This window comes from Tachysurus fulvidraco, chromosome 22, assembly GCF_022655615.1.
Source record: "Tachysurus fulvidraco isolate hzauxx_2018 chromosome 22, HZAU_PFXX_2.0, whole genome shotgun sequence".
NCBI classification, from domain to species: domain Eukaryota; kingdom Metazoa; phylum Chordata; class Actinopteri; order Siluriformes; family Bagridae; genus Tachysurus; species Tachysurus fulvidraco.
In genome coordinates, this window is record NC_062539.1 from 6573442 (window position 1) to 6600941 (window position 27500).

General features: G+C 37.9%; 1 protein-coding gene across 2 annotated transcripts in view; it reads left to right on the top strand.

Moving 5' to 3' along the window:
* The window catches only part of LOC113645218 (CUGBP Elav-like family member 5), a 187209-nt gene that overhangs the window by 62987 nt on the left and 96722 nt on the right, over positions 1-27500 (top strand). For both annotated transcript variants that reach the window (XM_027150709.2, XM_027150710.2), the window contains exon 3: positions 22127-22175. In XM_027150709.2, the coding sequence (XP_027006510.1) occupies positions 22127-22175 (49 nt within the window). The remainder of the gene's footprint in view (positions 1-22126; positions 22176-27500) is intronic.

Below are 27500 nucleotides of genomic sequence, written 5' to 3' on the forward strand. Positions count from 1 at the left end.
GAAGTGAACAGGGAAACTTTTCGACAGACAGTGAGCACTAACCTGAGGCTTTAATGCTATAACTGGCTCATGCGAGCGTACAAAACTCTGACAAAGTTACATCAGTTTAACTGCACTCTCTTAGAAAGTAGGATGTAAAATGTGAACATGTGTAAAAATACAGTGTGTACAGTATACTGCACTATAATTAGTCAGGACATAACACATGTAACATTCATGTGACATTGTGTAATACTTATTGTGTAGCCCTAGATCCCAGATTCAATAAAATATATTTCACATATTTTTATAGAGAAAACAAGTGTGATTCAATGCAATATTGTGAGCTTCAAAAAAATGGACTCTAGTGCATTAAAATCACAATCTCCCTATTCATTTTTTTTACTGAGGTGAATTTTTAACTTTATTTATTAATGTGTCTTTATTTATCTATCTATTGTTGAATTGTGTGTCTAGTTGTGTATTGCACATAGTATAGTTAATTAATCAAGATAAATAAGGATTATGTTTAGGCTTGTATATTACTATTACCTATATTTATACTTCTTCTACAACTACTACTATTATAACTAATATATTATTGTTATTATTGTTGTTGTTGTTATAATAATAATAATAATAATAATAATAACAATAATAATAATAATAATATATTAGTTATAATAGTCAGTTACTGTAATATTGCTATGTATATCGACATTAGTATACAACTTGACCAATTACTACTAATCATATAAATACTTATTTTAAGTATTTTACTACTTCTTCTTTACAGAAAATTAGCAGACGCTCTTATCCAGAGTGACTTACAGTTGTTGGGTTTTTTTTTTTTTATAAAACTAAGCAATTGAGGGTTAAGGGCCTTGCTCAGGGGCCAAGCAGTGGCAGATTTGTTGGACCTGGGACTTGAACTCATGACCTTCTGATCAGTAGACAACGCCTTAACCACTAGGCTACCACTAATACTACCATATCTTGTGCTGCAATATTCCCAGGTATATTCCTATTCATATACTACAGGACTTTTACTATACTAATAGTATTCTGCTACCTCAACCATTAATCCCACTATTGCTGTAATATTACCAGGTATATTATTGTTCACATTCTGCTGGAACTATTTCTCCTAATACTATAAACACTACTATTATTTTGTTATTACTTCTACAACTGTTACTACTAGAACTGTTATTGTAGTATTATTAGTTGTATGACTATTAGTATACAACTAGAACTGTTACTTGTAAAATTGTGAATGCCTTTTTTTTCTACTTCTACCACTAACTTCTACTGCTTTGACTATTATTAGTATTACAAGGAATATTACTATTAACACACTACTAGAAATATTACTTGTAATACTATAAATACTAGTATTGCTACTTTTAACATTGCTGCTACTATTACTGTAGTATTACTAGGAATATTGTGATTAGTATACTACTAAATCTATTACTAACTGCTAATAGTGCTACTGCTAATACTACTTCTACTACTAATAATAAAAAAACATCATCATCATTATCATCATTATCATTATAATGGATGCTACTGTTATTGATATTAGAGCCTAGCAAGCCCAGTTTGATCCTTAAAAAGTCTGAATAATTGATCAGTGACTAAATTTGTGATTATTGTGGATTATTTGTCCTCTTTCTGTGTTGAATGAGCTGAGTTCTGAGGCAGAGGGTGATGAGGTTAATGCTGGGTCATTTTATCAGTGGCACTTGGTGAAGGTGTTGCCATTAACTGATGTAATGACCTTTTCACACATAGCTAATCCTTAATTTGAAAACAAGCAAGAAATAAACAGATGAGTTTAGTTGAGCAAGTGTTTGACCCCGTAGTCAAACAAGTGTGAACATAATTTTTTAATCACAGTGCTCCATGGCCAAATGCTAACACCCTTATTTCTACTCTATTGTCATGGCTGAGGTTTAGTTTGTTTAATAATAGATATAGGAGTGCTGCTTTAATTAGCTCTATTTGTTAGGCTTGTAAAAGCACCAAATAGAAAGAATCAGGGTTACAGATGACACTGCAGTTTGCTTGTTGTTTACTTTACTTAACATTATTAACAGTACCATAAGTAATGTCTGGAATGGCCAGCGTTACCTCGTACCTAGTTTCAGCCTCAGGCGTGACACGTACAAACTGTTAGCTAAACATCTGTTGCATGTGGCACACAAAATTGGAAAACCTTAAAGGTTGGATCTGGCAAGATTTATAGGAGACGTGTGTGTCCCAAATTTTTAACAGTTCACCTGGAAACAAAGCTTTCATGACACTTTGCTTCCCTCACGGAAGGAGAAAGCCGTCGTCTTTACATATGTGATGACGAGTGCTTATGCGGAACAGCTAAACACTGGACATTCAAAATGATTTGAACAAATCCTTAAAAGAACGATTTATTGTTGCACGCAGGTCTGTTGTTCACGGACATGACACGGAACCAAGCGAACTGTGATTGGTCACTTTACATGTTAGTCAGATGCCCTCTTATGGCCTGTCCTTGTCTAATAAAATCTGCTATGGAGTCCAGACTTTCTGCCATCAGCCTGAAGGTCTTTTATTCATTAATTCATCTATTTATTAAAGAGTAGCACTTTGTACATTTTATCTATTTATAGTTATAACATCCGTAATACAAATGATCTCATTATGGCAGCAATAAGCAGAACAAGGACATTAATATAAACCTGTGGCTTCTTAGAGAAATTAATCAACACCTTTTAAAAAAAAATGAGACACTGCGGTGTAGCTATGTAAACAATTTCACAGACTATAGGATGCCATAGATTTAGTCATTTGGTTAACGCACGTCATTTATCATTTATCATGTTATCATAAAATGACTCAAGGTGTATCAGAATTTTCAAATGAGCCTGATTGACATCCTACTTTGCAAAACTCCCAAACAGCATTTGGGCTCCAGACCAATCAATTTCTAGAAAAAAACAGAAACAAAAAAAGCATTACATTTAAGATGGGTGAGGTTAAAGTGTCAAATATAACTAAGCCCGCCCACTTTCTAGCTTAAGAAACAAAAGAGTAGTTGTTCTAGTGAAGTACATGCTAGTAAAGTCCACTGGAAAGTCACTATTTCTAATGATATTATACCACATCAGAAATCAATCATGGCCGAGACATAATGGAAAGTATACAGGCTCAGTTTCCCGAAAGCATCATAAAGTTAAGATAATCTCATCTAGTACAGTGAGTGTTCAATGTGATGCTTGTTCTACCATTTAACCATGACCTTCATGCTGAGATGGATTTTGGGGAATTTGACCATGTTCAGATAAATGATGAACCCAGCCATTGATTTCTGTTGCAGCGTTCATACTCGGGGACTGATCGGAGAAACCTTGAAAGTTCCTGTTGGTCCTGAGTGTAAATAGCCTGTTCCTTTTTTCACTCTCCCTCTCATTTCCCAGGTTATTGCTGTGTTCATATTTGGCCCAGCTGCAAGCCATCTATTATTCAGCTTTAATCTCCACTACAGGAGTCATTAGTACAGAGAGAGGTAGGGAGGGGTGGTGGTGGAGACGATTAAGGACCATGCAGCCCTTCAAGTGCCCTACTTCTCCTTAATCTAGCTCCTACTGCTCAATGCTTTCTCTTCATCCATCTACACATCCTTCCTCCACCTCTTATCTGCTGTCATTGTCTTGGCTCTTGATGACAAGTGAAGGGGGGGGGACTGGGTTTGAATGACTGTGCAGTAGAGTATAGATCACCTGCTTTGTGTGTGTGTGTGTGTGTGTGTGTGTGTGTGTGTGTGTGTGTGTGTGTGTGTGTGTGTGTGTGTGTGTGTGTGTGTGAAGTCAGAGTCTGACTTCAGATACTGAACTATTTGTTTACATACTTCCCGTTGTTCATTACTGTCTCCCTGATTTATCCCTTCACTTATTCATTCAATTTAATTACTGTGTGTATGTGTGTGTGTTGCACCAATCTACGGCTAGGACAGTGCGTGTAATTTGACTGTGATTCTCTTGTGAAGCTCGATAAGCTTGACCTTTTCTGTCACTTTCCGCACCCTCTCTCACACACACACACACACACACACACACACACACACACACACACACACACACACACACACACACACACACACACAATTTGATTCACTGATTCACTTTCAAGTCTGCGATGTTTCTAACTAGTCTGTAATTTCAACATTAGTCACACTTGTCAGCTAATCAGGGTGTTGAATCAAGAAGACGCCAGAAAGGACAGCTCACGAGTTTCGGTTCAGTGAAACTTTAAAGTTGGATTCATATTTTCATTTTCATCTTGTTTTTTTTTTTTGTTTTTTTCTTATCATTACCGACTTTGTTCATTGGCCTGACTGTATTCACTGACTGTATTTGAATATTTCAAATTCAAATTCATTTCAAAAATATTCACTGACTGCTTTTCATTTTTTTTCTTTTTGCTTTTCACTTTTTGCTCATGTAAGAATGTTACTGAAGTCAATCAACTGAAGTCACAGCAATTGTGCCTGAGAATAAAATCTATTTTTATATACTGTACATAACCAATATGTAGTGTACTTTTGCTTTATAACCTTGGGAAGGCTCTTGTTCAAAGTAAGTACTAGAACTTTTGGCACCAAGGTAGATCAGTGCTTTAAAAAATACTCTTACTATTAAAAACAAATCTGTGGGACTTTATTTACATTTCATGCCACCTTTTTTTCATGACTACCAATTTAATGACATCCACATTACACTTCACTACACATACCATAAACAGGAAAAAAGAAAAAGAAAATACGTGTTAAAATGATCTAAATATTGCATAAATGAACTGAAACATTTCAGTTTTATTTCATGGGATTTTTTTATCTTGTGGAGTTCTGACTTTTATCTCATGGGATTCTGACTCAGATTTTTTGCTGTATTAATGACAGACTCTGAGTCCGAGAGAGCCCAGCATGCTGTGGCTCAGCTAGCCACCCACTCTATCTGACCCTCACAGCGCTAAAGTGCTAACGTGCTAACGTGTGCGTGTTGTGTCGTGTGAAGCTCTTTCAGCCGTGAAGTGAAAATGCTGCTCGTTAATTTCCTCTCGTAAGTGTCCACTTCTTGCAGATTCATCGATGCTAACCTGTTTTATCAGAGACACTTATTCCTCAGATACAGGAGCGACCCAGACAGCTGGGTCAATACCAGAGAATAATTCAAACTGTCAGTCTGGTGCTGACTCAGCCCGGGAAATCTCCCTCTCTTCTACCATTCTCTGTCTCTCTCTTTCTCCTTCCTCTGTCCAGTGCCATCTAAACAACTCTGACTGTTTGATGCTACACCTTCCGACCCCCTGCTTTCTTTTTCTTTTTTCTAGCTAAACTCTTAACAAACTCAATATTTTTTGAGTATATTCTGAATATTCCTAAACCAGTTGATATGAGGTAAAACAATGCTAAGAGAAAAGAATAATAATAATAATAAATTGAGTAAAAGTGTTGCTCTTTTGTAGTAATAATTCATATAATTAAAGAAAAAACAGTTGCTCAAGTAAAAGTAAATGTTATCTTATCCGGTTAAAAAAAAACTGCTTGAGTAATTGAATTTAATGCAGAGCTAATTAGAAACCAACGTAATTAGCCATGCTAATATTACCCAGACAGCTAGTTTAGACAAATGACATAGGGGTTTCTTTTGTTGGCTAGGTTCATTAGCTAGCTAGCAAGCTCATGTTAATCCATACATGTTTCTATCTACATTTTTAGCTAACACTTTGTGTATTATATATATAGTCATATTTACAAGTTGTAGCAGCAAATATATTTAAAACTATGATTTAAGAACAAGATTAACACAGGGCATTTATAATGTAAAACATCAGACATCTGGATAGCTAGGCTAGCTTACTGAACTAGCTGATAGGTAACCTGTATGTGTTATGCAGGATAAACACTGAGATGTTAAATGCCTTGAAGATAATTGAAGACACTGCTGTATAAGCATTAGCTTTTTGGTAGGAAGCTCTTTGGAGTGTCATGCACATTTGGAGTGTCATGTAAAATGTAATTATTTTAAATATTTTATTTTATTTTCATTTTCATTTTTAGAAGTAAAATTTTTAGAAGGATTCTCCTTCATTAGGATTTCGGACAGTCAAAGAGGAGATTCCAACTACATGTGATTCTATGAGGACAACCACCTACTAATCAATATACAATTGTCAGACTGTACATGACCATAGATAGGACATTATTCATAATAACACTCTCTGGTGTTTATAACAATTTATAATCACACCCTCTAGTTTCACCCAAATGAGGACGAGGTTCACTTTTGAGTCTGGTTTCTCTCAAGTTTTCTTCTTCTTCCATAAGGGAGTTTTTCCTCATCACAGCCGCCTCAGTCACAGGCTTGATCATAATATTAATCTTTGTATAATAAACATTTTGTACTGTATTTCTTCTAGAATTGTTTTTAAATGCTGTCTTTTAGCCATTAAATGCATTATATTTTTATAGGCTTTTTATAGGGTTATTATTCAGCATTTCATGTAGCTCATTACTTTCCACCCTTACTGATGGTTCACGGTGCTGGCAAGATAGAACTTTGTTTCCTGTGCTGAATTTTGGTGCTTGTAAAGGTTTCCTCCTCTTTAGCTACATCTTAGAAGCTTTTTTTTCTTCTTCACAGTTTCATTGTAGCCAATTCCCACCCGATAATTAAGTTTCTTGAACCACATGACAGCTATCAGTCTGGCAGGTAGATGGCTAATGTTTCCTCTGGGATGTGTGCTGTTTGTAAGGAACACACTCACAGGAAACACTAAACCTCTGCATCCCTGCTATATACAGTACATATACATATACATATATATGTACATATACATATACAGAGGTGCTAACATTTGTGCATTTGTGGTTTAACCTTAACATTTTTGAGCTTTGACCCCTTGTTTTGACATTATGGGAGACACAAGAAAACTATGATTTTATTTTTAAGCTGGACACAAGAAGAAGAAAAGGTAGTTCACTGTGTCAGTTTGAGTGGAAGGTTGTGAGTTTGATTCCTACGTCCACCTAGATGCCACTGCTGGGTCCCTGAGCAAGATCTTTAACCCTCAATTTGTATAAAAATGAGATAAAGTGTAAGTCACTCTGGATAAGGGTGTCTGTTAAATGCTGTAAATGTAAATGTAAATGTAAATGTGTGCGGGCGTGTGAATAAGTATGTGTGTTTGTGAGTGAGTGTGTGTGTGTGTGTGTGTGTGTGTGTGTGTGTGTGTGTGTGTGTGTGTGTGTGTGTGTGTGTGTGTGTGTGACAGTACAAGTAATTTGACAGCGATTTTATCTGTGAAGTGTGATAGGCTTGACCTTCTCTGTCAGTCTGACTTTCTTCATACTTTCATCCCACACACACACACACACACACACACACACACACACACACACACACACACACACACACACACACACACATTCCTCCTTTGATTCACTTTCAATCCATAGTGTCTCTAACTAGCCTGTAATTTTAGCTTTAGTCACACTTGTCAGGTAATCGGTATTGAGATGACAGTTGAATTTTTTGCTCCTTTTTCCACTTCACTGTTTTTGTCCTTTACTGATATTAAAAGTTGAATGAATTTTGATTCAGAGTATTAACCAGTCAACTCTGATTTGTAGCATTCAAAGTGCTGTGAATCGGTAGAGTCGGTTCCAAGACTGCTTAAAGAATAACATTTTAAGCTGCGTGTCTTTATGGTGTAAATTCCTTACATAGCTTCATTTATCTGATGTCTTCTGGTACAAAATCCTGCACCGATACAACTGATGTGGATTAATGTCGCAATGACAAAATGTTAGCATGTACAGGTATAGCATATCCTGCTGTATTCTGAGATATGCTGGGGGTCTGGACTCTCTTCACTGAGTGTGTGTGATAAGAGAAAAGTCTTGTTTGTTAATTTCCTCTGTTAAGCATCACGTTCCGCGACTTTCATCAATGCTAATCTGCTTTATCAATTCCTCTTATTCCTCAGACGCAGGAGCGGCTCAGACAGCTAGGTCAATACTAGGAAATAATTCACACAGTTAGTCTGGTGCTCTGCACTGACTCAGTCCCATTCGGACCGTTCTCTTAATAATTACAGGAGACTTGACACAACTGATCTCACGTCAGTGGAAAATCAGAGACGAGAGTAACTATAGAGCGGTTCTAAAGTGGCCAAGCATTTTAAGCATCTCACTCACATTCAGCCTGTGATTCTAAATGTGGAATTGCACTCTTTAAAAATGATCCATCCTCTTGACTCTCCCTCTTTTCCCTCATTCCTCTGTCTCTCCATCTTCCCATTTTCACTCTGAAGTGTCATATTAAAAAGACTGTGATGGGCTGAGCTGGACAGAAAGCATCAAAGGAGACAATAGAAAAGCTGTTTTCTTAATAATATACACATACTGCTGATGCTAATTTTTGCCAAAACATCACATTTATAACCATACAGCCAATGCTTCATGGTGTAATAGTGCAGCATCTTAGAATGCAACAGAGCCGACGGAAAGGCAGAAAAATATAGTGTATAGTGCAGTAGCCACTAAAATTGTCAAAGTTATGTAAACAGAAATTTTACAGGTAATTTAAACATGCATATTTTGCTAATTGTTTATCAAAAGTACAGCTTTTTAAAGTCAGTTTTAAGTGTACAACATCCTCCTTTTTAAAAAAGACTCAAACACCAAAACTAAGTGAATAAGATAATGCTAACAGACAACAGTTAATAAATAGTTTAATCTGTTATATTAATGTTATGATTATATAACATTTAATAAATATTTTGCCTTAAAAAATCATGCTAGTTTAATCATAACTAACTCTATGGCTTGAAAAAGTAGCTGTTTATGCTAACTGTTTACACTGTCCTTCTGCTCCTAATTTAAGGCAAATACCATAAGGCTAAGTAGGCTAATACGATTATTAGCAAATGCTAAATTGTTTGTTTAGTCTGTTAGATATTGCTAGGCTAACATTTTCGCTCAAGTATTTGCCTCAAATAATAATTGTAAAACTTTTTTTATATTAATTTTAATGTTCATTTATAAACAAAAGATGTTATCTATCAAAGCAATACTGTATTTTAATTGCCCTGCTTTTTCTTTTTTTATTTTACCCTAAATTTAGGCTAAATCAGTTTAAAATGTCTTAAAGCCTGACTTTGCTGCTTCATTGCATCATTTTTTGGCTTTCACCACCACAGATTTTGGGTCAAAGTGTGTGAAACTGTCTGAGGTAATTCTGAGGTAACTGCATCCATGAGTGAGCTTAACTGACAACACAGTCACACAATTTTAGCACGCTAGACACTATACTGCAAGCAAGTAGATATATAGGGATAATGCATAGTATTTAGTGCAGAATATAGTGTACAAGTAGGACATTTTAAACACAGCCAATTACTATTCTCTTTCTGTCTCTTTCTGTTTTCTTAGTTTGATCTGCTCTAAGAGTGTGTTTATTGAACACAACGGAGTGTGTGTGTGTGTGTGTGTGTGTGTGTGTGTGTGTGTGTGTGTGTGTGTGTGTGTGTGTGTGTGTGTGTGTGTGTATTTATAGACAATAACATTCAACATAGCCACACAACACAACACAACACAATGTCCTTTCCTGATGGACTAGTTAGAATCGGAGAGATGGCACTGAGACCTTCCCCTTCCACCACACAGCTCTTACCCTCCTCATATTAACACCAGTTACACCAGTTGATAATTACACTAAGAGCTGCTTCTCTATAATTCTGCCCCTGTTCTCTACCCATTCTGCCTGTGCATAATTACAGAAGACCAAATCAACAGGAAATGATACAGCTCTTGGCGGCTGTTGGCCTGTATCGCAGAGAATTCAAGAGGAACAAAGCTGCTTTTATCTTTTATGTTACTGTATAACTGTGCAGGTTTAATTGTAGGGTTCAGGGTGGTTAGTTACTGTGTGTCAGACTGTGGATTATACTGTGAGAAGCTGTAAGAAAGAGAACATGGACTGTATTGTGATGGGTCTCAGCTCTTCTCTCTGATTCTCAACTCATCTTTGAACTTTTTTTCTCTTCTGTTGTCCTTTTTTTTTTTTTTTTACATTTTTCTCTTCTGTATTTCTTCTTTTTTTGTTTTATTCATCTCATTCTCTTCTCTTATTTTCTCTTCTCTTCTCTTATTTTCTCTTCTCTCTTCTTCACACTTTTTGTATTGTAACTCCCACTGGTCTTTATTGTAAGAGGTCTCAGCTCTCATCTTTTTTCCATTTCATCTCCACCCTTCTTTTCTCTTCTTTTGTCTTTTTTTTTTACTTCTCGTCTTTTTTCATCTTGTCTTGTCTTGTCTCTTCTCTCCTCTGATTTTGTCTTTTTTAAACATTCTCTTCTCCTTTCCTCTTCTCTTCTCTCCTCTTCTCTTCTCTCCTCTTCTCTTCTCTTTTCTTACCTTCTCTTCTCTCCTCTCCTATTCTCTCCTCTCCTATTCTCTTCTCTTCTCTTCTCTTCTCTTCTCTTCTCTTCTTTTTTCTTCTCTTCTCTTCTCTTCTCTTCTCTTCTCTTCTCTTCTCTTCAGACTACCAGAATGTATGGAGCAATTTTTGTAACACACTTTAATACAACACAAATTAAGTCCTTGTAATCGGTTTAAATTGAGCTTTAGAACACTTAGTTCTCGTCTAACAAGTAATAGAAGATTAGAGCAGGAGCTGAGCACTTATTTCTCTGAACCCCTGACTCCCAGCATCTCTCTGATTCCCTCCTACATAAAGCTTACAAACTCTGCCGAGATCACTAACATTGTTCACCAGTATCCAAAATCAATATGACCTATACACACAGATGCGTCCACTCTTACAGACGTACACGCTTCTCCTCGCATCGACTCAGCCTTGGGGACGCATTTTAACAGTTGTGAGGAAGAAGTGGAGAAAAGCGCTTCCAACAGAGCAGGGGTCAGCGGTGTGAGCGGCCCAAGCTCAGCTAAGTCTCCGATCAGTCCAACTTTAAAAGCATTTTAAACTCAACCAAACACAAAAAACATTTTCTGATGCTTAAAAAAAGCTGTTTTGCTGAGAAACATGAGTTATTCCTATAGACTTATAGGATGTGAACTGTAAAGCAGGGGTTTGGCTGTGTTTTAACCAACCCTTCATTAAATACTAGATTAAATAGCTTATTCCTCTTGGGTGGTTTGGATGTACCACTGTTATTGCTTTGTGGATATCATGGGAGAAAACCTTCATCTGTTCAGTACTTTTTGTTCAGACACTAACATTTGGTCATGGTCATGGTTTGTTAAATTGCTGAAAATATACCAATGTGTATCAAAGCAAATGATACACATTGGTATATTCATGTGTACAAACATACTCTATTGTGATAAAGGCAAGATGGTTTATTAAGTGCATTCATTTTCAGTGTGAACACAGTACTCACACTATTTATACAATAAAATGTAAACCAGGAGTGTTCGATCTTATCCGCAAAGGGCCCGTGTGGATGTCGCTTTTCAGACCAATCAAGCAGAAGCCACACCTGAGTCTATAGAAAACCAAGATCAAAACAAGTAGAATCAGATGTGGCTATTGCTTGATTGGTATGAAAACCTGCACCCACACCGGCCCTTTGTGGATAAGATCTACACCCCTGGTGTAGAGTAACACATAAGAACACAATCTGGGACACATTTTTACTTGAAGTTAGTGTTAGCGTTAGTACTTCCGTCAGAAGGACTTTAGGGAGAGAAGGTAAGGGGATGGAGGAGAGGGCTGCAGCAGCAACAGCTCCATCATTTACATATAAATGAGAGTTGCCGGTCATGTGGCCCTGACCTCATTAATTCTGATGGTCGGACACTCAGAGTGTGGCAGGTGACTCTGGAACTCAGATTACACCTCACCTGGCATGCATTTATGATGCGTTTCCTGGCTGACAGGAAGCCATAAGTGCAAAGAGCATGACACTGGCATTTGCTGTTTGTCACACTCCTACGTGGCACCAATCAGGGTAACATTTAAGTGGGAAGCGTGTCTGCTCTGCTCGCCTGTTTTCACACTAAAGTTGTTAGCTGAAGTGTTCCCCCTCCACAATGCAATTTTACATCAAAGGCTTCATGAGGCTTAGCATAAACAACATGGCTCGTAAACAAGGGTTTGTTTGGGAGAGAGTAATTCCTCCCTTGCTTACTGTACACTCACACATTGGCGCCTATCTTTTTGTGTGTATATAACCCTGCCATCCTCAACCTGTCATATTCATCTGGCCCGAATTAGACACGTCCTTTCCCCATCAGGCCTGTCATATCTGCACCAGGCCCATCCAATAGACTGTAATCCTCTCTGACAGCTGCTGCAGTTTAATGCAAACACACAAGCCCAGACCATGAGAGATAGAGAAAGAGAGAGAGATGTCAAAAGTAAGTCTACAAAGAAGAGATTTTTGGTCTATATAAACACACAATCCCCACCATTCGCTCTCTTATATTACATCAACCGCCACAAACTCCTTGGTTTATGTCTGGTTTATTTTAAAAGTCGCATATGAATCCTAAAATATTTATTTAATAGTTACTATAGTTATGTGTCTGATCTGATATGTTTGTGACATCAGATAATCAATTATTTTTCATCAGTGACAAAACACACCTATTAGTACCCACCCTTGAGTTATGTGAATATATTTTATTGTGCCCTTATTTGTTTATTCGGATGTCTAAAACCTACTATAGAAGAAGCTTTTCTGAATCTTTATTCAAACCTCTGTCATTCAACTTCTGCTTCAATTCCTGACTCTTAACTCTAAAAAACACAAAGAAAATTATTTCATTGCGAAGTCTTGCCAATAACATGCTTGTGATTTTTTTAACCTGACAGGGATAAATATGAATATGTAATTAAATGAATAATCAGTATCAAATCAAATCAAATTTTATTTGTCACATAGACATACATACAAGGTACGACATGCAGTGAAATGCTTTATGCAACTGTCCGGTATATAAGAATAAAAAGGAATGCAGTTTAGCATAAAAAATAATCCAAAAGGAGATAGATAAATAAAAAAGTATAAACTATATAAGAAAACTATATAAAAAATATATATATAAAATATGAAAATATAGCTGGAGAAATAATGTATATACATATGCATAAATATACATATACACAAATGTGTATGGTTTTTAAAATACTATAACATTATGGAACATATTTACTAATGTTTTGCATGACTACAAGTGAAAATGGAGATTACTGTGATTTAGCGAACATTTTTTCAAATTTCTAAATGTATTGGAAGGGTTTTTTTTACCGTGTTATAAAATTAAATATGAATTTTTCAACATTGGCCAGTTTACATATTTTTGAACAACCCTAATAGCAAACAGGATGAAAAAATACCCCAGATCTGCCCATCTATTTGCTGGCTGGAAGGCATCTAGTTTTGCATTGTGCCAGATATGTGGTAATTAGGCAAGGTGCCCTTTTTAGAAGATCACACATAAAACTGTCCATCCTGAAGCACAAACAGACAATAACACATCTGTAATTAGAGCCTTTGGAACAGTGGTAAGTCAGTAGTTAAGGTTCTGACCTAGTCCTTGGAAGGCTCGCCAGGACAGCAAAAAAAGCCATCAAGGATTAAAAGTTTCTGCCAATTCAATGTGTAAATATATAAGAACACAGTTAATCTGTTAACAGTTAATCTAAAAATCATCCTATAAATTAAAAGACCTTTTGTTTCAAGAACGGCTTGAGAAAGGTGCAATCTGTGAAATAATCATTAATAAATAAAAGGACACTAAAATATATAGTCACATGTATTACTCTAATGCCAGTAAAAACATGACTGTAAGATTTGCCGTTAAATCAGACAAAGACTTTCACCTTCAGAACTTTGTCTTCCTCTTCACTTTTTCTACATGGCTTGGGGTTTATGTCCCACTGCAGCTTTTCTCTTTTATTTTTATCTTCCATTTCTTTTATCTCCTTCACCCTCTCTGTGCTCATTAGCTCAGTGTTTTGTGGTATGTGTGGCCTGGATTATAGAAATGCAACGCTGTCACTGTTTTTTGACACTAGACAGAAAAAAGAAACACTTTCCCCTCAAGGCACTGCGTCACATTAATCATACAGCAAACAAATCTAAAATTGTATTAGATCCGAATTCAAAGGACTGGCGACAGGCAACGGGTGGCCACTTCACAGAGTTTAATAACCTTTCCTACTGGTCAATAACGGCCAAACACTCCATTTGAAACATGACAGCTCAACCGCTGAGTATTTATTTAAGAATTTCATTTGCTGTTGTGTAACAAATGAGTTCTTTCACCCCACAAGCTTAGATCTCTGACACATGTCCAAGCTTTTATGCCATTACAAAATGAACTGGCATTCTGCCATAACAATGTTGTTAATTAATCAATCACAGCTTTAATAGTGTCTAAATAGGGATACTGGGTGGTGCATGTGATACAGTAATCGTGTATGTAGTGTCTGAAGTCGTCCTGCACTTAGGCACTGGGTCCAAAAAAAGCTTGCACTGCTCTGTGCAGTTTGAGTTGTGGGCAGAGCGATCAATATGACCATTAATTCTACTTAGTGGCGCCGCATGGAACAAGCAGAGGCTGTAGGCCGCACAAGGCCACGAGTGAATGGTTGACCTTTTGAAGCTGTGCTTTATCGTTCATCAGCAGCAGTCATGGGTGTGCTCATGTTAGGCCAGAACAGTACTGAGATTTACGTGGTCGAAAAATGGTCTCAATTTAGTTTTTTTCTATGTTCCAAATTTACAGATAGTTATGTATATTGATAAGAAAGGAAACTGGTGATGTCTGCAATGAATTCTGATTAATCACAGATGATTTTTACCAATCCTGCTTATACGTGACGAATCCCTTCTGCTTCTGAAGACACTTTTGACTATTTCTTCCAACTCTTATAGAAGGCCTTGACTAATCTTGCCCTCTGCTTCAGACATGCTTGACCAATCACTCTCGCTCCTGTAGACAATTTTGTCTAGTCCCAGCCGCTCCTGTAGACATTCTTAAAGAATCCCACCAGTTCCTACTTACAACCCCTGACCAATACGTTCCTGCTTTTGCTGACCTTGAGTTATCCCTCCAGCTTCTGTAGACACCTTTTTCTGATCCCTTTTGCTTCAGACACTTTTGACCAATCCTACACACTCCGGCAGACAGTCGTGACAAATCGTGTGGACTTCTAGCTAATAACTAATCTTCAATTTACTTTCAGCAAGCTTTCTTTATTAACCCCCCACCCCCACCCCCACACAAAAGCTTAAGTGACTTTCCTCCATATGAAGGTGTTTTGAAGGTGTTCTCCAAAAATTCACCACTATCTAAATTCATCATCTATTTAAATTTTTTTAATAGTTTATATACAAAGTTTTTTTTTATACAGTAACTTGCATATCACCAAAATGGTCTCTACACAGTGCTGTGAATAATTAAAGGATGTTAAAGAACAGTGAAGCTCAATTTAAACCAAAATGTAGCATGGAAGCAATACAATACTGGTTTATATTGGCAGCGAGAAGTAAAGATTATTATTCAGTTTTAATTAGGTGAAGAATGAAATCTTTTTTAGCATATAACGTTAAATTATTGTTACAGGATAAATATTTCTTCAGTCTTCTCCTGCTAAATGTCACTGACCATTAGCATCTCAAAGAATCTTTGGGACCATTATGAATTGTGAATTGTTTAGTAATGTATCCTAGCTTTCTGACTGTATTATTTTGTTACACAGTTCTCTTCTGTTGGGCTTTCAACAAACACATGCAGACACAAAACACACATCCCTTCTAATGCATCCTGCATGTATGTGTGTGTGCAAGTGTGTGCTTTGAGACTCCTAGCTGCAGGGAATTTCTAATTGGTTATCGTCTTGCCCTGGCTGTTGAAGGTGTGTAAATCAGGAACAGGACCTTGATCTCCTATTGCCCACGCTGAGCATTATGGGTCAGTGCTCCAAGGACACCCCGAGCTATAAAACGGCCCACGCAGGACCTGTAATCCATCCTCATCATACAGCCCTCTGTATACAGAAACAATATGTGTGACTTGTACACAAGAACTAGAAGCATTCCAGAGAGGAAAGCTGTATACTGTAGATATTTGCCAGTGTTTTTGCCCAAATGAAGTCTGCTTTCTATCATTAGTTACAACAAATAGCCATGAGTGCAATGCAAGACACATTAGAGTAATCGCACAGCTCGTAAAGATTTATGTGTTTTGTGCATAAATTTGTGTCTTCCGGCAGGTGGCTAATTTGTCATTATGACAGCCTTATTATCTTCCCGATTATCATGAAATGTGTGTTACAAACTGTATCTGAGACGTTACACACTCAGGTCCTTATGGCCTGTTCGCTGTGGAATATAAGTAGATGTGTGTACAAGTCCAGATCTCGGCACAGTTTGGGGATCTTCTCTCTTCAAGACGTCTGATTCTACTCTAAATTTAATGACTAGGTGTAATAGTGGCACCAATTCAGCTTTGTTCCAGTTTAGAAACAACTTTTTAGGGAGTAGGATGTCAGATTACTATTTGGCCACGTTCACACTGCAGGTAAAAGTGGCCCAAATCTGATTTTTTGGGGGTCAAGTGACCAGGTCAGACTTCTTCAGGAGTAGTGTGAACACTCAAATCTGGCCCAGATCTGATTTTTTCAAATCAGATTTAGACCACTTCCATATGCAGTCCTGAATCAGACCCAAATCAGATTTTTTCCAATGTGGCCGCGGTGTGAACAACCAAGGCGGATTTGATACGACTTTTACGTCAATCTACCGTACATCGACATTCGTCACAATTATGCACCGGCGAGTAACAAACAGTGATGGAGCAAGTCAGTGGAGGGAGAGTGAGGTTTTAGACCTAATTAATTTATGGGGAGATACTTCAATTCAGGCAAAAATACTAATGTTACGGCTGCCATTACACAAACATTTTGAAAGAAAAGCGAAAATGATTACTTCCTCCATAACCTCGCCAACTTTTTAGCGCAACGGCGTGCTGTGTGTGACGTCATTGTTATTGTTCGTTTGCGCATGCGGGTCAGTTCGAAACAGCAAACAGTTCACACTGGTATCTGATATAGGCCACATTTTAAAAGGTAACATGAACAATCAAACAAAAAAATCAGATCCAAGCAAAATATCCGAATTGTGCATCAAGTCTTGCAGTGTGAACGTGCCCTTTGAGCAAAACTGCTTTTGGAACTCCAATTTCAATAATCTAATAATATACTTTTAGCTTAAAAATGGAACTGTTGCACTATTAAAATAACATAAAAGAGTTTTAACATAGGCTTAACATACATCTACACCACAGTAGGTAAGCAAAACAGCTCTGTCTAATATGTGCAGAGTAAAAGGTCGAACTATACACTAAATGCATTTTTTAATTGGTTTATTAATTGGATTATAATATGATTGGTAGAGTGTATGGTCTGTAATCACCAAACATGGCCAATTTTGCTGCAATACACTGTTTATAATAGCACAAGGGATCATGAGATAATGTACAATTTGTGCAGAGAGCTTTTTTCAGCTAGAGCAAATTGATTACTGCCAAAGAGCATCATTATAAACTTGTACATCATTTTAAGCTTGGACCTAGTATTTACCTTGTGGTGGTGAAACATGTTGATATGGATTTGGAACATTTATGATAATTTGATATACTTCAATAAGCCTTGAGCGTCTCTGGTGCAGCAAGAATTATACACTTTTTTTTTTCAACATATTTTCCAAAATACATTATATACACTGACTTTATACCTTAGCTTTCAATCAGACTTGCATTCGGTTATGGATCTGACTTCACATCCTGAGTAATGGACTAGAGTTGGCTCTTATCTACTCTACATACTGTATGTCAATTGAACGATGCCAAAGACCTCATCCGAACAAATTAGACCACTAGAACACTGCCACAAAATGTGTCCTATATTCCACTCAACTGGCCTTTCTTGGGGATGATAGGGATAAGGGAAGTGATGACATACCAGTTAAGCCTCTTGGCTATCAGATGGTGGATTGAGAGTTCAGCTCCCTGAACTGCCATTCTAACACAGTTGGGGCCTTGAGCAAGTCCCTAAACTGTCTTTACTATGAACAATACCTATAGCTTATCGTGTGCTCACACTAAGAGCTTGGATAAGTGAAGAAGAAAATGACAATAAAATTGGCACTGGGATGATGTTGTGTGATGAGCATGGTTTTATTAGAGCTAGAGACCGGTGTGCTAAAAAGTTCTGCTTTTTGAGGTAGCTGATGGTAGAAAGACCTTTAAATACAAGATGTTTTGTTGAAATACTATTTTACCACACCACTCCAACATAACCTTAGGCACTTTGGTATTTACCCTTACTAAACTTGGAAAATGTCACTTGTGGAGGATTGGAGTGCAGGGGAAGAGTGTGTATTTAGTGATTCAGGCCTGTTGTGTACTTGTAGATAGCTGCTTTTGCAGCAGAGATCAGTTTTCAAATAGTAATATAAGTGTTTGCATGTAGCATCAAGGCATGAGTAACTAGGGACCTATTTCATTCTGCTTGTTTTTTGCCCAGGTTCAATTCAGACGAGTGTATTGCTTCAATTGGCAAATAGCCCTTGACAACCAGATTCCTCTGTTGTTTCCAGTTTTTTAAGGAAAAAATGGCTGATGCATTGGAAATCAATCATGGTCTTGCATTGCATTTTAATTTCCTTAAACTCTCTTGTCAATCTTTGGAAAAGAGAGATGTTTATGCTTCTCGAATAATCAGACAGAATGCTAATATTCAGGCAGCATAAAAAAGTATTTACTGTGTTAAAGCTGAACGGACTTGCACTCTGAACCACAGTCAGATTGCATCATGAGATTTCTGGGTTCTGAGATCGTCTATACAAATACATATAATTAGCTTTGAGGGAATAATCATATTATCTAATAACTAAGGTAATGATGCCCTACGAGTATCCATTTAGCTCTTTGAGCTCTGTGCATACATTTTGGTTAGATATATCTATCTGGAAGCATTCATGCTTTTGATATTATAAAGGAAAAGAGATTTGGATTTATTTTGTTCAGAAGCCTTGTTTGAAAGGCTCTACTCTGCCTCCTAGTTGTTCGGGCCTATCAATTGAGAGTGTGTTTGGAATGAATAGGCATGCGAGATGAGACGGTGTGTTCCGTGCTATCCTAAAGCATGGCATGTTGAAAAAGATTCTTTGCAAACAGTTCCAGCTGCACCATAGGCTATGTCTGAAAGCCTAAAGCGTGTATTTAGACATGTTTGGATGTGCGTGGTGGGGGGGAGGGTGTTGGATACGGGCGATACGCTCCAGTTAGCGCCGCTGCTAACTTCCTGTAGCAGCCCATCGTAGCCGCCGCTTCCTGTTGTGCTTGTGCGGCATGAACCATGACAGCTCACTACAGGGAAGCATTTCATCATCGCAATGGCGCTATGGGCGAGTGCGGATCTCACCCGCTGTTCTCTCCGTTCTCTCTCTTGTCTCCCTCTATTTCATCTCTATTTCTCTACCTCTTTTGCACGCTCACGCTCCTGTGGTTGAATTCTGCAAAACAGGCAGTGCAATTTCCCCTCGTACACACGTGAGGCCTCCGATGAATCGAATCCCACCTGCACACCCCAATTAGAATATTACATTTGACTGGATTCAAGTTGTAAGAATTAAAAAAAAAAAAAAAAAAAAATCCTCGTTGGGTATTAGATGCGTGAGAAGCAAGCCGTTCCATACCCAATTCCATCTCCTCAACCATATCGGAGTGTAAACAAATGCAAATGCATCTTCCACGACTTTTTTCCTCTTGCTCTCCGCTTCACAGCACACACTCCTTATTCACCATATAAAGGGTGACTTCATGCCTCTGTGCGCAACAAAAAACAACCTAGTGAGAGTGGAGAAAAGAAATCATCCACCAAAATGACAAAAAAGCAGGAGAGCGATCAAACAGAAGGTAATTGGAGAGAGAAAATGATGGAGTAGTAGTCGTTGATGGGAACATGGCACAGTCAGGGGGGCTGTTTGTGTTTTGTCGAGCACTGTACTGTGTAGATATATCTGTACACAAAGACGAGACAAAGTCCACAATCTTACCACATTGAGTTAATCCTTTCAGACCTACATAACTCACAACTTATTACTCTGAATGCTCAATTGACTTCAGAATATGTAATTATGAAAGTAAGGAATGTCTAGATTATTGCCCTGACAATCTGTCCTGGGAGTTTATGGAGTTAATGGTGCTGTTTCTAATGCTTAGATGTGTCCTAGACCCAGACTAATCATGTCGTGTCAAAAGATATTACCTTTGGATCTGACTACTTTCTTCTTGGCTTTTGTGTAGGCAGGACATAAGCGTCAGAAAGTGACTGGGTTATTAAGTAAGTGTTCCAAAACAAACATGACGTCTGAGCTAGATTCCAGCTTCCAGTCAGTCACAGAGCTTGAATATGCTTCACTGGTTAGATCTGGTAGAAATCTTGCTGGTGCATGAAGATGAAAGTTTTGAAAAAGCGGTGGTGGTGACATCTTGATTGACGAGTCTATAATTTGTGCTCATCCCTGCAAGCACCTTGACATGCTGATTTTTGCTGATTTATTTGATCTAACCCAAACTCTCATGTTCTTGTTGTCTGAAGTCAGAGGTGTTTTAGAGTTGGGGGAAATAGCCACACTTTTAAGTGGAAAATTAATATCCAAAGAGACTTTTTAAGTGATTAGTGTAGATGAATCTACCCCATGACATGGCCTATCAAGGAGAAAGGTGTTTTTAAGTCTGGTTTGTGTTTAACTGAAGAAGTGTGGGACTCCCTATGAATAATAAGTGGTCATAAAAAGCACATACTATGATTGCCATATTTATTGTGTACCACTTGTGCTGGTACAGACCTGTTCAGCATACATAAGGCAGTACTTTCACTCTCCATGCCTTAAACCATTAGCTGAGGGTCCAAAGGGACATAATTAACATGTGGAACTGGTTTAGTGAGGTTTAGTGGGGAAGTCGTGGCCTAATGTTTAGAGAGTCTGACTTTTAACCCTAAGGTTGTGGGTTCGAGTCTCGGGCCGGCCACGACTGAGGTGCCCTTGAGCAAGGCACCGACCCCCCCAACGGCTCCGGGGGCGCCGCAGCATAAATGGCTGCCCACTGCTCCGGGTGTGTGTTCACGGTGTGTGTGTGTGTGTTCACTGCTGAGTGTGTGCACTTTGGATGGGTTAAACGTAGAGAACAAATTCTGAGTATGGGTCACCGTACTTAGCCGTATGTCACATCACTTTCACTGTTTACTGTATGTACTGTATATAGCTGCCATATTGGTTTGTAATCCATATGTTTTTTATTATTATTATTATTGCTCACTATACAACTATACATTTTTCCAATTTGACAGTTTACATGACTATCAAAACTTTCAGAGCTTCCAGTTATATATTTCATTTAAAATGAAGAGCATTTTAGTCATGTTATATATTCCAATCTCATAAAATGTATAGTATATACTATTATGGTTCATATTTTGCCAATATTTTGCCTCTGTGATCTGGGAGACTTTTTTTTTTACCAAAGCAGAGATTATGAATGCATAATCTAAGAATGTTGTTTATTATAGGACTTCATAAAAAAAGATTGTCATTGACAATAGAGAGGGTCAATACATAGAGAGGGTCCCTGCAATAACAACACAGGGAAATCCATATTCATAACCAAGGACACAGCCAAGAGTTGGAAAGGAGGAAGGTAATAAATAAGGAAATATTGCTTGGAACTGTGCGAAACACGGCAAGACTTCTCAAAGAGGAACAGAGACATTAGGGTAACAGAGACATTAGGGGGACCATCCAATGATGAGAAAGGGGCGGAGACAGGACAGTATGTATTTATATAAGCAACTGTATCCAGCTCTCTTTCTCTGTATATATAATTGTTAGTTGATGTTAAAATGATCTGCATACAAAAAACAATGATCAAAAAATGGTTTATTTTTCCACACCAAAATTAACTTCTCTCTCTCTCTCTCTCTCTCTCTCTCTCTCTCTCTCTCTCTCTCTCTCTCTCTCTCTCTCTCTCTCTTTCTCTCTCTCTTCCTCTCTCGTCTTACAGATGACACGGCCTATTCAGGTTAAACCAGCCGACAGCGAGAGTCGTGGAGGTATGCCCAAATCTATTACTTCTTCCTCAACTAATCTCTTCTTCTGTCTTTATTTTATACATTTTTCATTCCTGATCTTAGCCTTGACTTAAGTGATCCTGTTCTATATATATTCTCTCTTTCTCTCTCTCTCTCTCTTTCTTTCTCTCTACACACATACTGTATATACTTTCTCGACGTTCAACACCCTCTTTCCCTCACTCTCCCTTTTTCTCCACTCACACTTTTATATGTGGTTTCATTCTTGATATTAGCCTTAACCTAAGTGATCTTATTCCGTTCGCTCATGTTTTCTTTCACTCAGTGTCTGACTCACTCATTCTCTCTCGCCTGCAGCCTCTCTTGCTCGTGCACTTCTTCGCTTCATCTCACAAACTCACTTTCTCTTCATTGCATACCCCCCTCCTTCCCACCCTCTCTCACCTTCCCTTTATCCCATTCTCTCTCTCTCTCTCTCTCTCTCTCTCTCTCTCTTTCTCTCTCTCTCTCTCTCTCTCTCTCTCTCTTTATGATGGCTGTTGTGGGATTTCATTTTGACTAAAGCGATTGCATTATTGAGTGAAGAAGTGTGTGTAGGCCACATCCTGGCCCTGCCAAGTGCATTACCATTAGACAGTAAATTAAAAAGTCATTAGAGGAGAGAGTGTGACTGGAGCCTGGGATTTCACAGCCCTGCCTGCTTTTGTTAAATATACGAGAGGGATGAGTGCAGAGAATATGAGGAAAGACGACTTCTCGGTGCACAAAGCGTGATCAATAAAATAGCAGGGACTCTTGCCAAGATCATCAATTTTCTCTCCTTTCTTTTGCTGTTCCGTCTCTGTGAGGAGGGGGGGTTGCATGTTTGTGTGCGTAAGAGTGTGAGTGTAAGCGTGTGAATGAGAGAGAAAGAGAGAGAGAAGCAAAAGCAGGTTGGTGTTTGTCAATGTTCAGGTTGACAGATTGCAATAAAAAATGTTTCTTTTTGTATTTTCTTGAACAGATCAATCTTTGAATTTATTTGAATATTCATTAACTAATCATTTCATACAAAGTACACATTAGCAGTTGTGCTACGCTATCCATGCACCACAAAACATAAAAACTGCCCTGCTTTCACAGTGAATACCTGTCTCATGCCCAGAAAAAGTGATTATTAAAAAATAAAATATAAAAAATCAGAAATGTAATTTTTTAGCTCCTGCATGTTGAATTCTGAGTGGCTTCCTATTCACTACACTATACAATACACTATACACCCAATAAAATCGGATTCTTCCCCAGAAATAAACTGAATCCAGTATGTGCTTGTTGAAACCTTTTTATCAATTGACAATGAATAAAAAAAAGATTAGTAAATATGCTTCCAAAAGAAAATGGCAGCTTGGACATTCCCTTTTGTCCCACCTGTGATAACGTACATATTATGCAAATTCTCCTCTTGTTGTAATATTCCTGATGTATGTTTGGGTGTTTGGTCTGCTATCCTTGTTCTGTCTGTGTTAGCTTGAAGGTTAGCCTGAAGAGAAACAGAAGCTTAATGTACAGTAGCAGCAGCCTGTAAAATGTTTTATAGTGACTGTGGGAATAATATACTGTACTGCCTAGCCATGTGCTTATTAATGGAAAAGGAGAAAGAATATAGTTCCCTCCTGTCCTATTAAATTCTGTGTGTGTGTGTGTGTGTGTGTGTGTGTGTGTGTGTGTGTGTGTGTGTGTGTGTGTGTGTGTGTGTGTGTGTGTGTGTGTGTGTAAGGGTCAGTCAGGGTTGGAAAAGCCTCTTGGTATATCTTAAGATCTTGGGCTGTCAGTGTCTCTGCTTCTATTCTTATACTATAAGCATTATTTGATCTTACATCCAAATAGCCAAAATATGAAGATTTGTTTTGTCTATATGCTGTGTGTGTGTGTGTGTGTGTGTGTGTGTGTGTGTGTGTGTGTGTGTGTGTGTGTGTGTGTGTGTGTGTGTGCGTGTGTGTAATTGTTTTTATGTTCTTTTGTGAAATTTCATTGGATGGTGTGTTAGTCTGTCCAATTGTTTTCCTCCTCTAAAGGCCTTATGTGTCATTTACATAATGTGTCTCATTCGTGTTCAATACACAAGACTGTATTTCATTTTGGAAGAAAAAAAAACAGTTAAAATAGAGCTCAAACCTTGGGTCTGTAGGATTGGGGATAGTGTGGGATAGAAATAAATCAGTATTCAGTTTCATGTTCTCCTACTATCCTGTGTAGTTTACTTAAAATAGTTCCACAAAGGTCCCTAATATTTCATGATAAGACATTTATTAACATAAAATATATAACATTAAAACATTTAGATTTCAAAAATCTGAAATCTAAAACCATATACGGATGTCAGTTTTTGTCAAAGGTAGACAGCCCTGTAGCCAGACCAATTATACCCCTTTTACTTCCTTCTTTATTCGCTCTTTGAAACGTGGTTATGACACAATCTCCGTTAACGACCAGCAGAACCAAAATCGGGTGTTATATCTTCTAATTCACATTTAAACGCCACACACTTACGCCAAAAATGGTAAAGCAACAGGGCCAATTATAGGCTGCTGAAGGTATTGTAACTAAAGTGTTGCCTTTGAAAACTATTACAATCAATGGAACAAGGGCACCTTTAGCTCAGAGGAACTCACAGGGACTTTAATATAATCCAAGTGCACACTATATGATTTTAACCCCACTTTACCAGCCAGCAGTCCATTTTCAGTGAATTAGCAATCACCAGCCACTGTTACACAGTCACTAATTGCTTCACATGGCCATTGTGGCTGCTCATTATGTATGATTTCCACAGGACAATGCAGAACAGCACAGTGTGTTCAGAAGTCTGGGATTTCCACAGCTAAGCATGATTTTGATTATTCTCATTTTCAAAGTACAAACAGGGGCATATAGTCCGAGCTAAAAAATAGTGATTAACTTCTATACAATCTCTGAAAAAATTGTCCGTAGTGTGTGATTGTGTGAGTGAATGAGAGTGTGTGTGTGTGTGTGCCCTGCGATGGGTTGGCACTTCGTCCAGAGTGTATCCTGCCTTGATCCCCAATGACGCCTGAGATAGGCACAGGCTCCCCGTGACCCGAGAAGTTTCGGACAAGCGGTAGAAAATGAATGAATGAATGAATGAATGAATGAATGAATGAATGAATGAATGAATGAATGAATGAACTTCTATACAATCATTACAAATTCTCAGAAATGGAAATGTTAAAAGGTAATCAGATCTTCTAGCTTTTGCCGTACTGTTGCCATTATGTAATAGGAAACTGACAAAATGCTCTGGATCTGAATCTGTGTTTCTCTCACTACTGTATATGATCAGGCAAAAACCCTTGTGTGAAAAAATGATTTAAAAGAAATGATTATAGTTTTTCATTTTGTAAAGGAAAAGTGTGCCAAATGAAGAATAATGGACAGATTTGTTGTCTGGCATTCATTCATTTATTTATCTTCGGTAACAGCTTTATTCAGCTCAGGGTCATGCTGATGTGATCAGTAATATGTTACACATGTTCATTGATGCATTTAGTGAGAAAACGCTTCGCCTGTCTAGTCCAACCTCTGATCCTACAGACAAACTGCTGAAGTGAAAGCTGGATATCATAGAAAGGTGTCAGTAAAACACAGTGCATTGCATCTGAAGAATAGTTGGACCCCTGTCTATATCTGAAAGCAATGGGCAGGTGAGCATCAGAACTGGACTACTGTATGGACCAATGGAAGAAGGTGCCTGGTCTGATGAATCTTGTTATGTTTTACCATCATGTAGACTGCACCAGGATGCACTATTGGAAGAAGGCAAACTCGAGGAAACTATGTGATCCTCCGGGTAATATTGTGCTGGAAAAATGTGGGTCCCCACCTACCTAAACATTGTTGCAGACCAAGAACACCTCTTCATAGCAACCATATTATCTAATTGCAGTAGGATAATGCTACTAGAGTTTGAGATCTGTGAGATCTCAGTATCATCAAGCATCTGGACAAAACAAATCCAATCCATGGACAGCCCTTATTGCAACATACAGGACTGCTGGATCTGCTGCTAACATCTTGGTACCAGCACACCTTCAGAGGTCTTGTAGAGTCCATGCCTTAATGTCTCAGAGCTGCTTTGCATTATTAGGCAGATGGTTTTAATGTTATGGCAGATCTGTGTATATTATTATTCTTGTATTGAGGACAGTGTGATCATTCATATGCAAACATGCCCACACCGTCTTGAGTCTAAACGTATCCTTACACCTCAGGATTAACTCCTCTTTCTGCCTTCTCCCTTCAACAACAGCTTATAGCTACATTTAAAATGCTACCATTGAAAACTAGGATCAATGCAGCAAAGCTTTTACAAGGGCACCTCCAGCACAGGGGAACGAGCAAAAATTCTTTGTATTGTCTATTGTGATCCAGGACTTCTCAGGACGTGTAGGGACTTATCGTCTACACACACACACACACACACACACACACACACACACACACACACACACACACACACACACACACAGACATTGATTCAGATTGAATATACTGTAACAAAACCATCCCATAACCACAAACTAAATCTCACCCTTAACAATATAAGAAATGCCATAAAATATTGTAAGTATATCATCATTTAAATACGATTAGATTAGATTACAGTGCAGCTTTGCAATACTGAATATAATACAAAATAAAGCATTGTTTTTAGCAAGTTTTTTTTATTTGAGGAAGCCCTTAACATCAGGAAACACACACACACACACACACACACACACACACACACACACACGACTCGGTACCTTCTATTTGATTAGTCCAAATATCTCTGTCTGTATCTCGATTTCGAGTTAAATCATAAGTGGGTGTGGTCTAAGCTATGACAGTTTCTCATCCTCAGCCACATCAATCCGGGTCATAAATGCCATGTGTTTACTAATCCCACTTGCACCAGCCTACAATATTTTCTAAGAAATTTAGTTGGTTCTATTTCTTAAAATGTAAATGCCCCATAACACAATTTAAACCCTTGACCCTGACTAGGGAATTATAAAGGATTCTGTAAGTACATACAGCACACATCATGTTTATTCATGTGTCCTAGGAGCTTCGTCTGTGAATCTTGTGCCCACATAGAAGCAAAAATCCCATTTAAACTTTTCGGCAAGCTTTCTGAAATATATAAAAAAAAGTGTGTCTTGTATTAAAATCTATTTAGAACACAATATGTGTTTATTTGTATTCGGATCACTAGTCCTGAGTCATGTCTCTGCTAACATTGCGATGGTCTGGAAGCCCTGCCACAGTGGCTAACTCACTCTCCTTGCTTTGTCATAAATGATATTT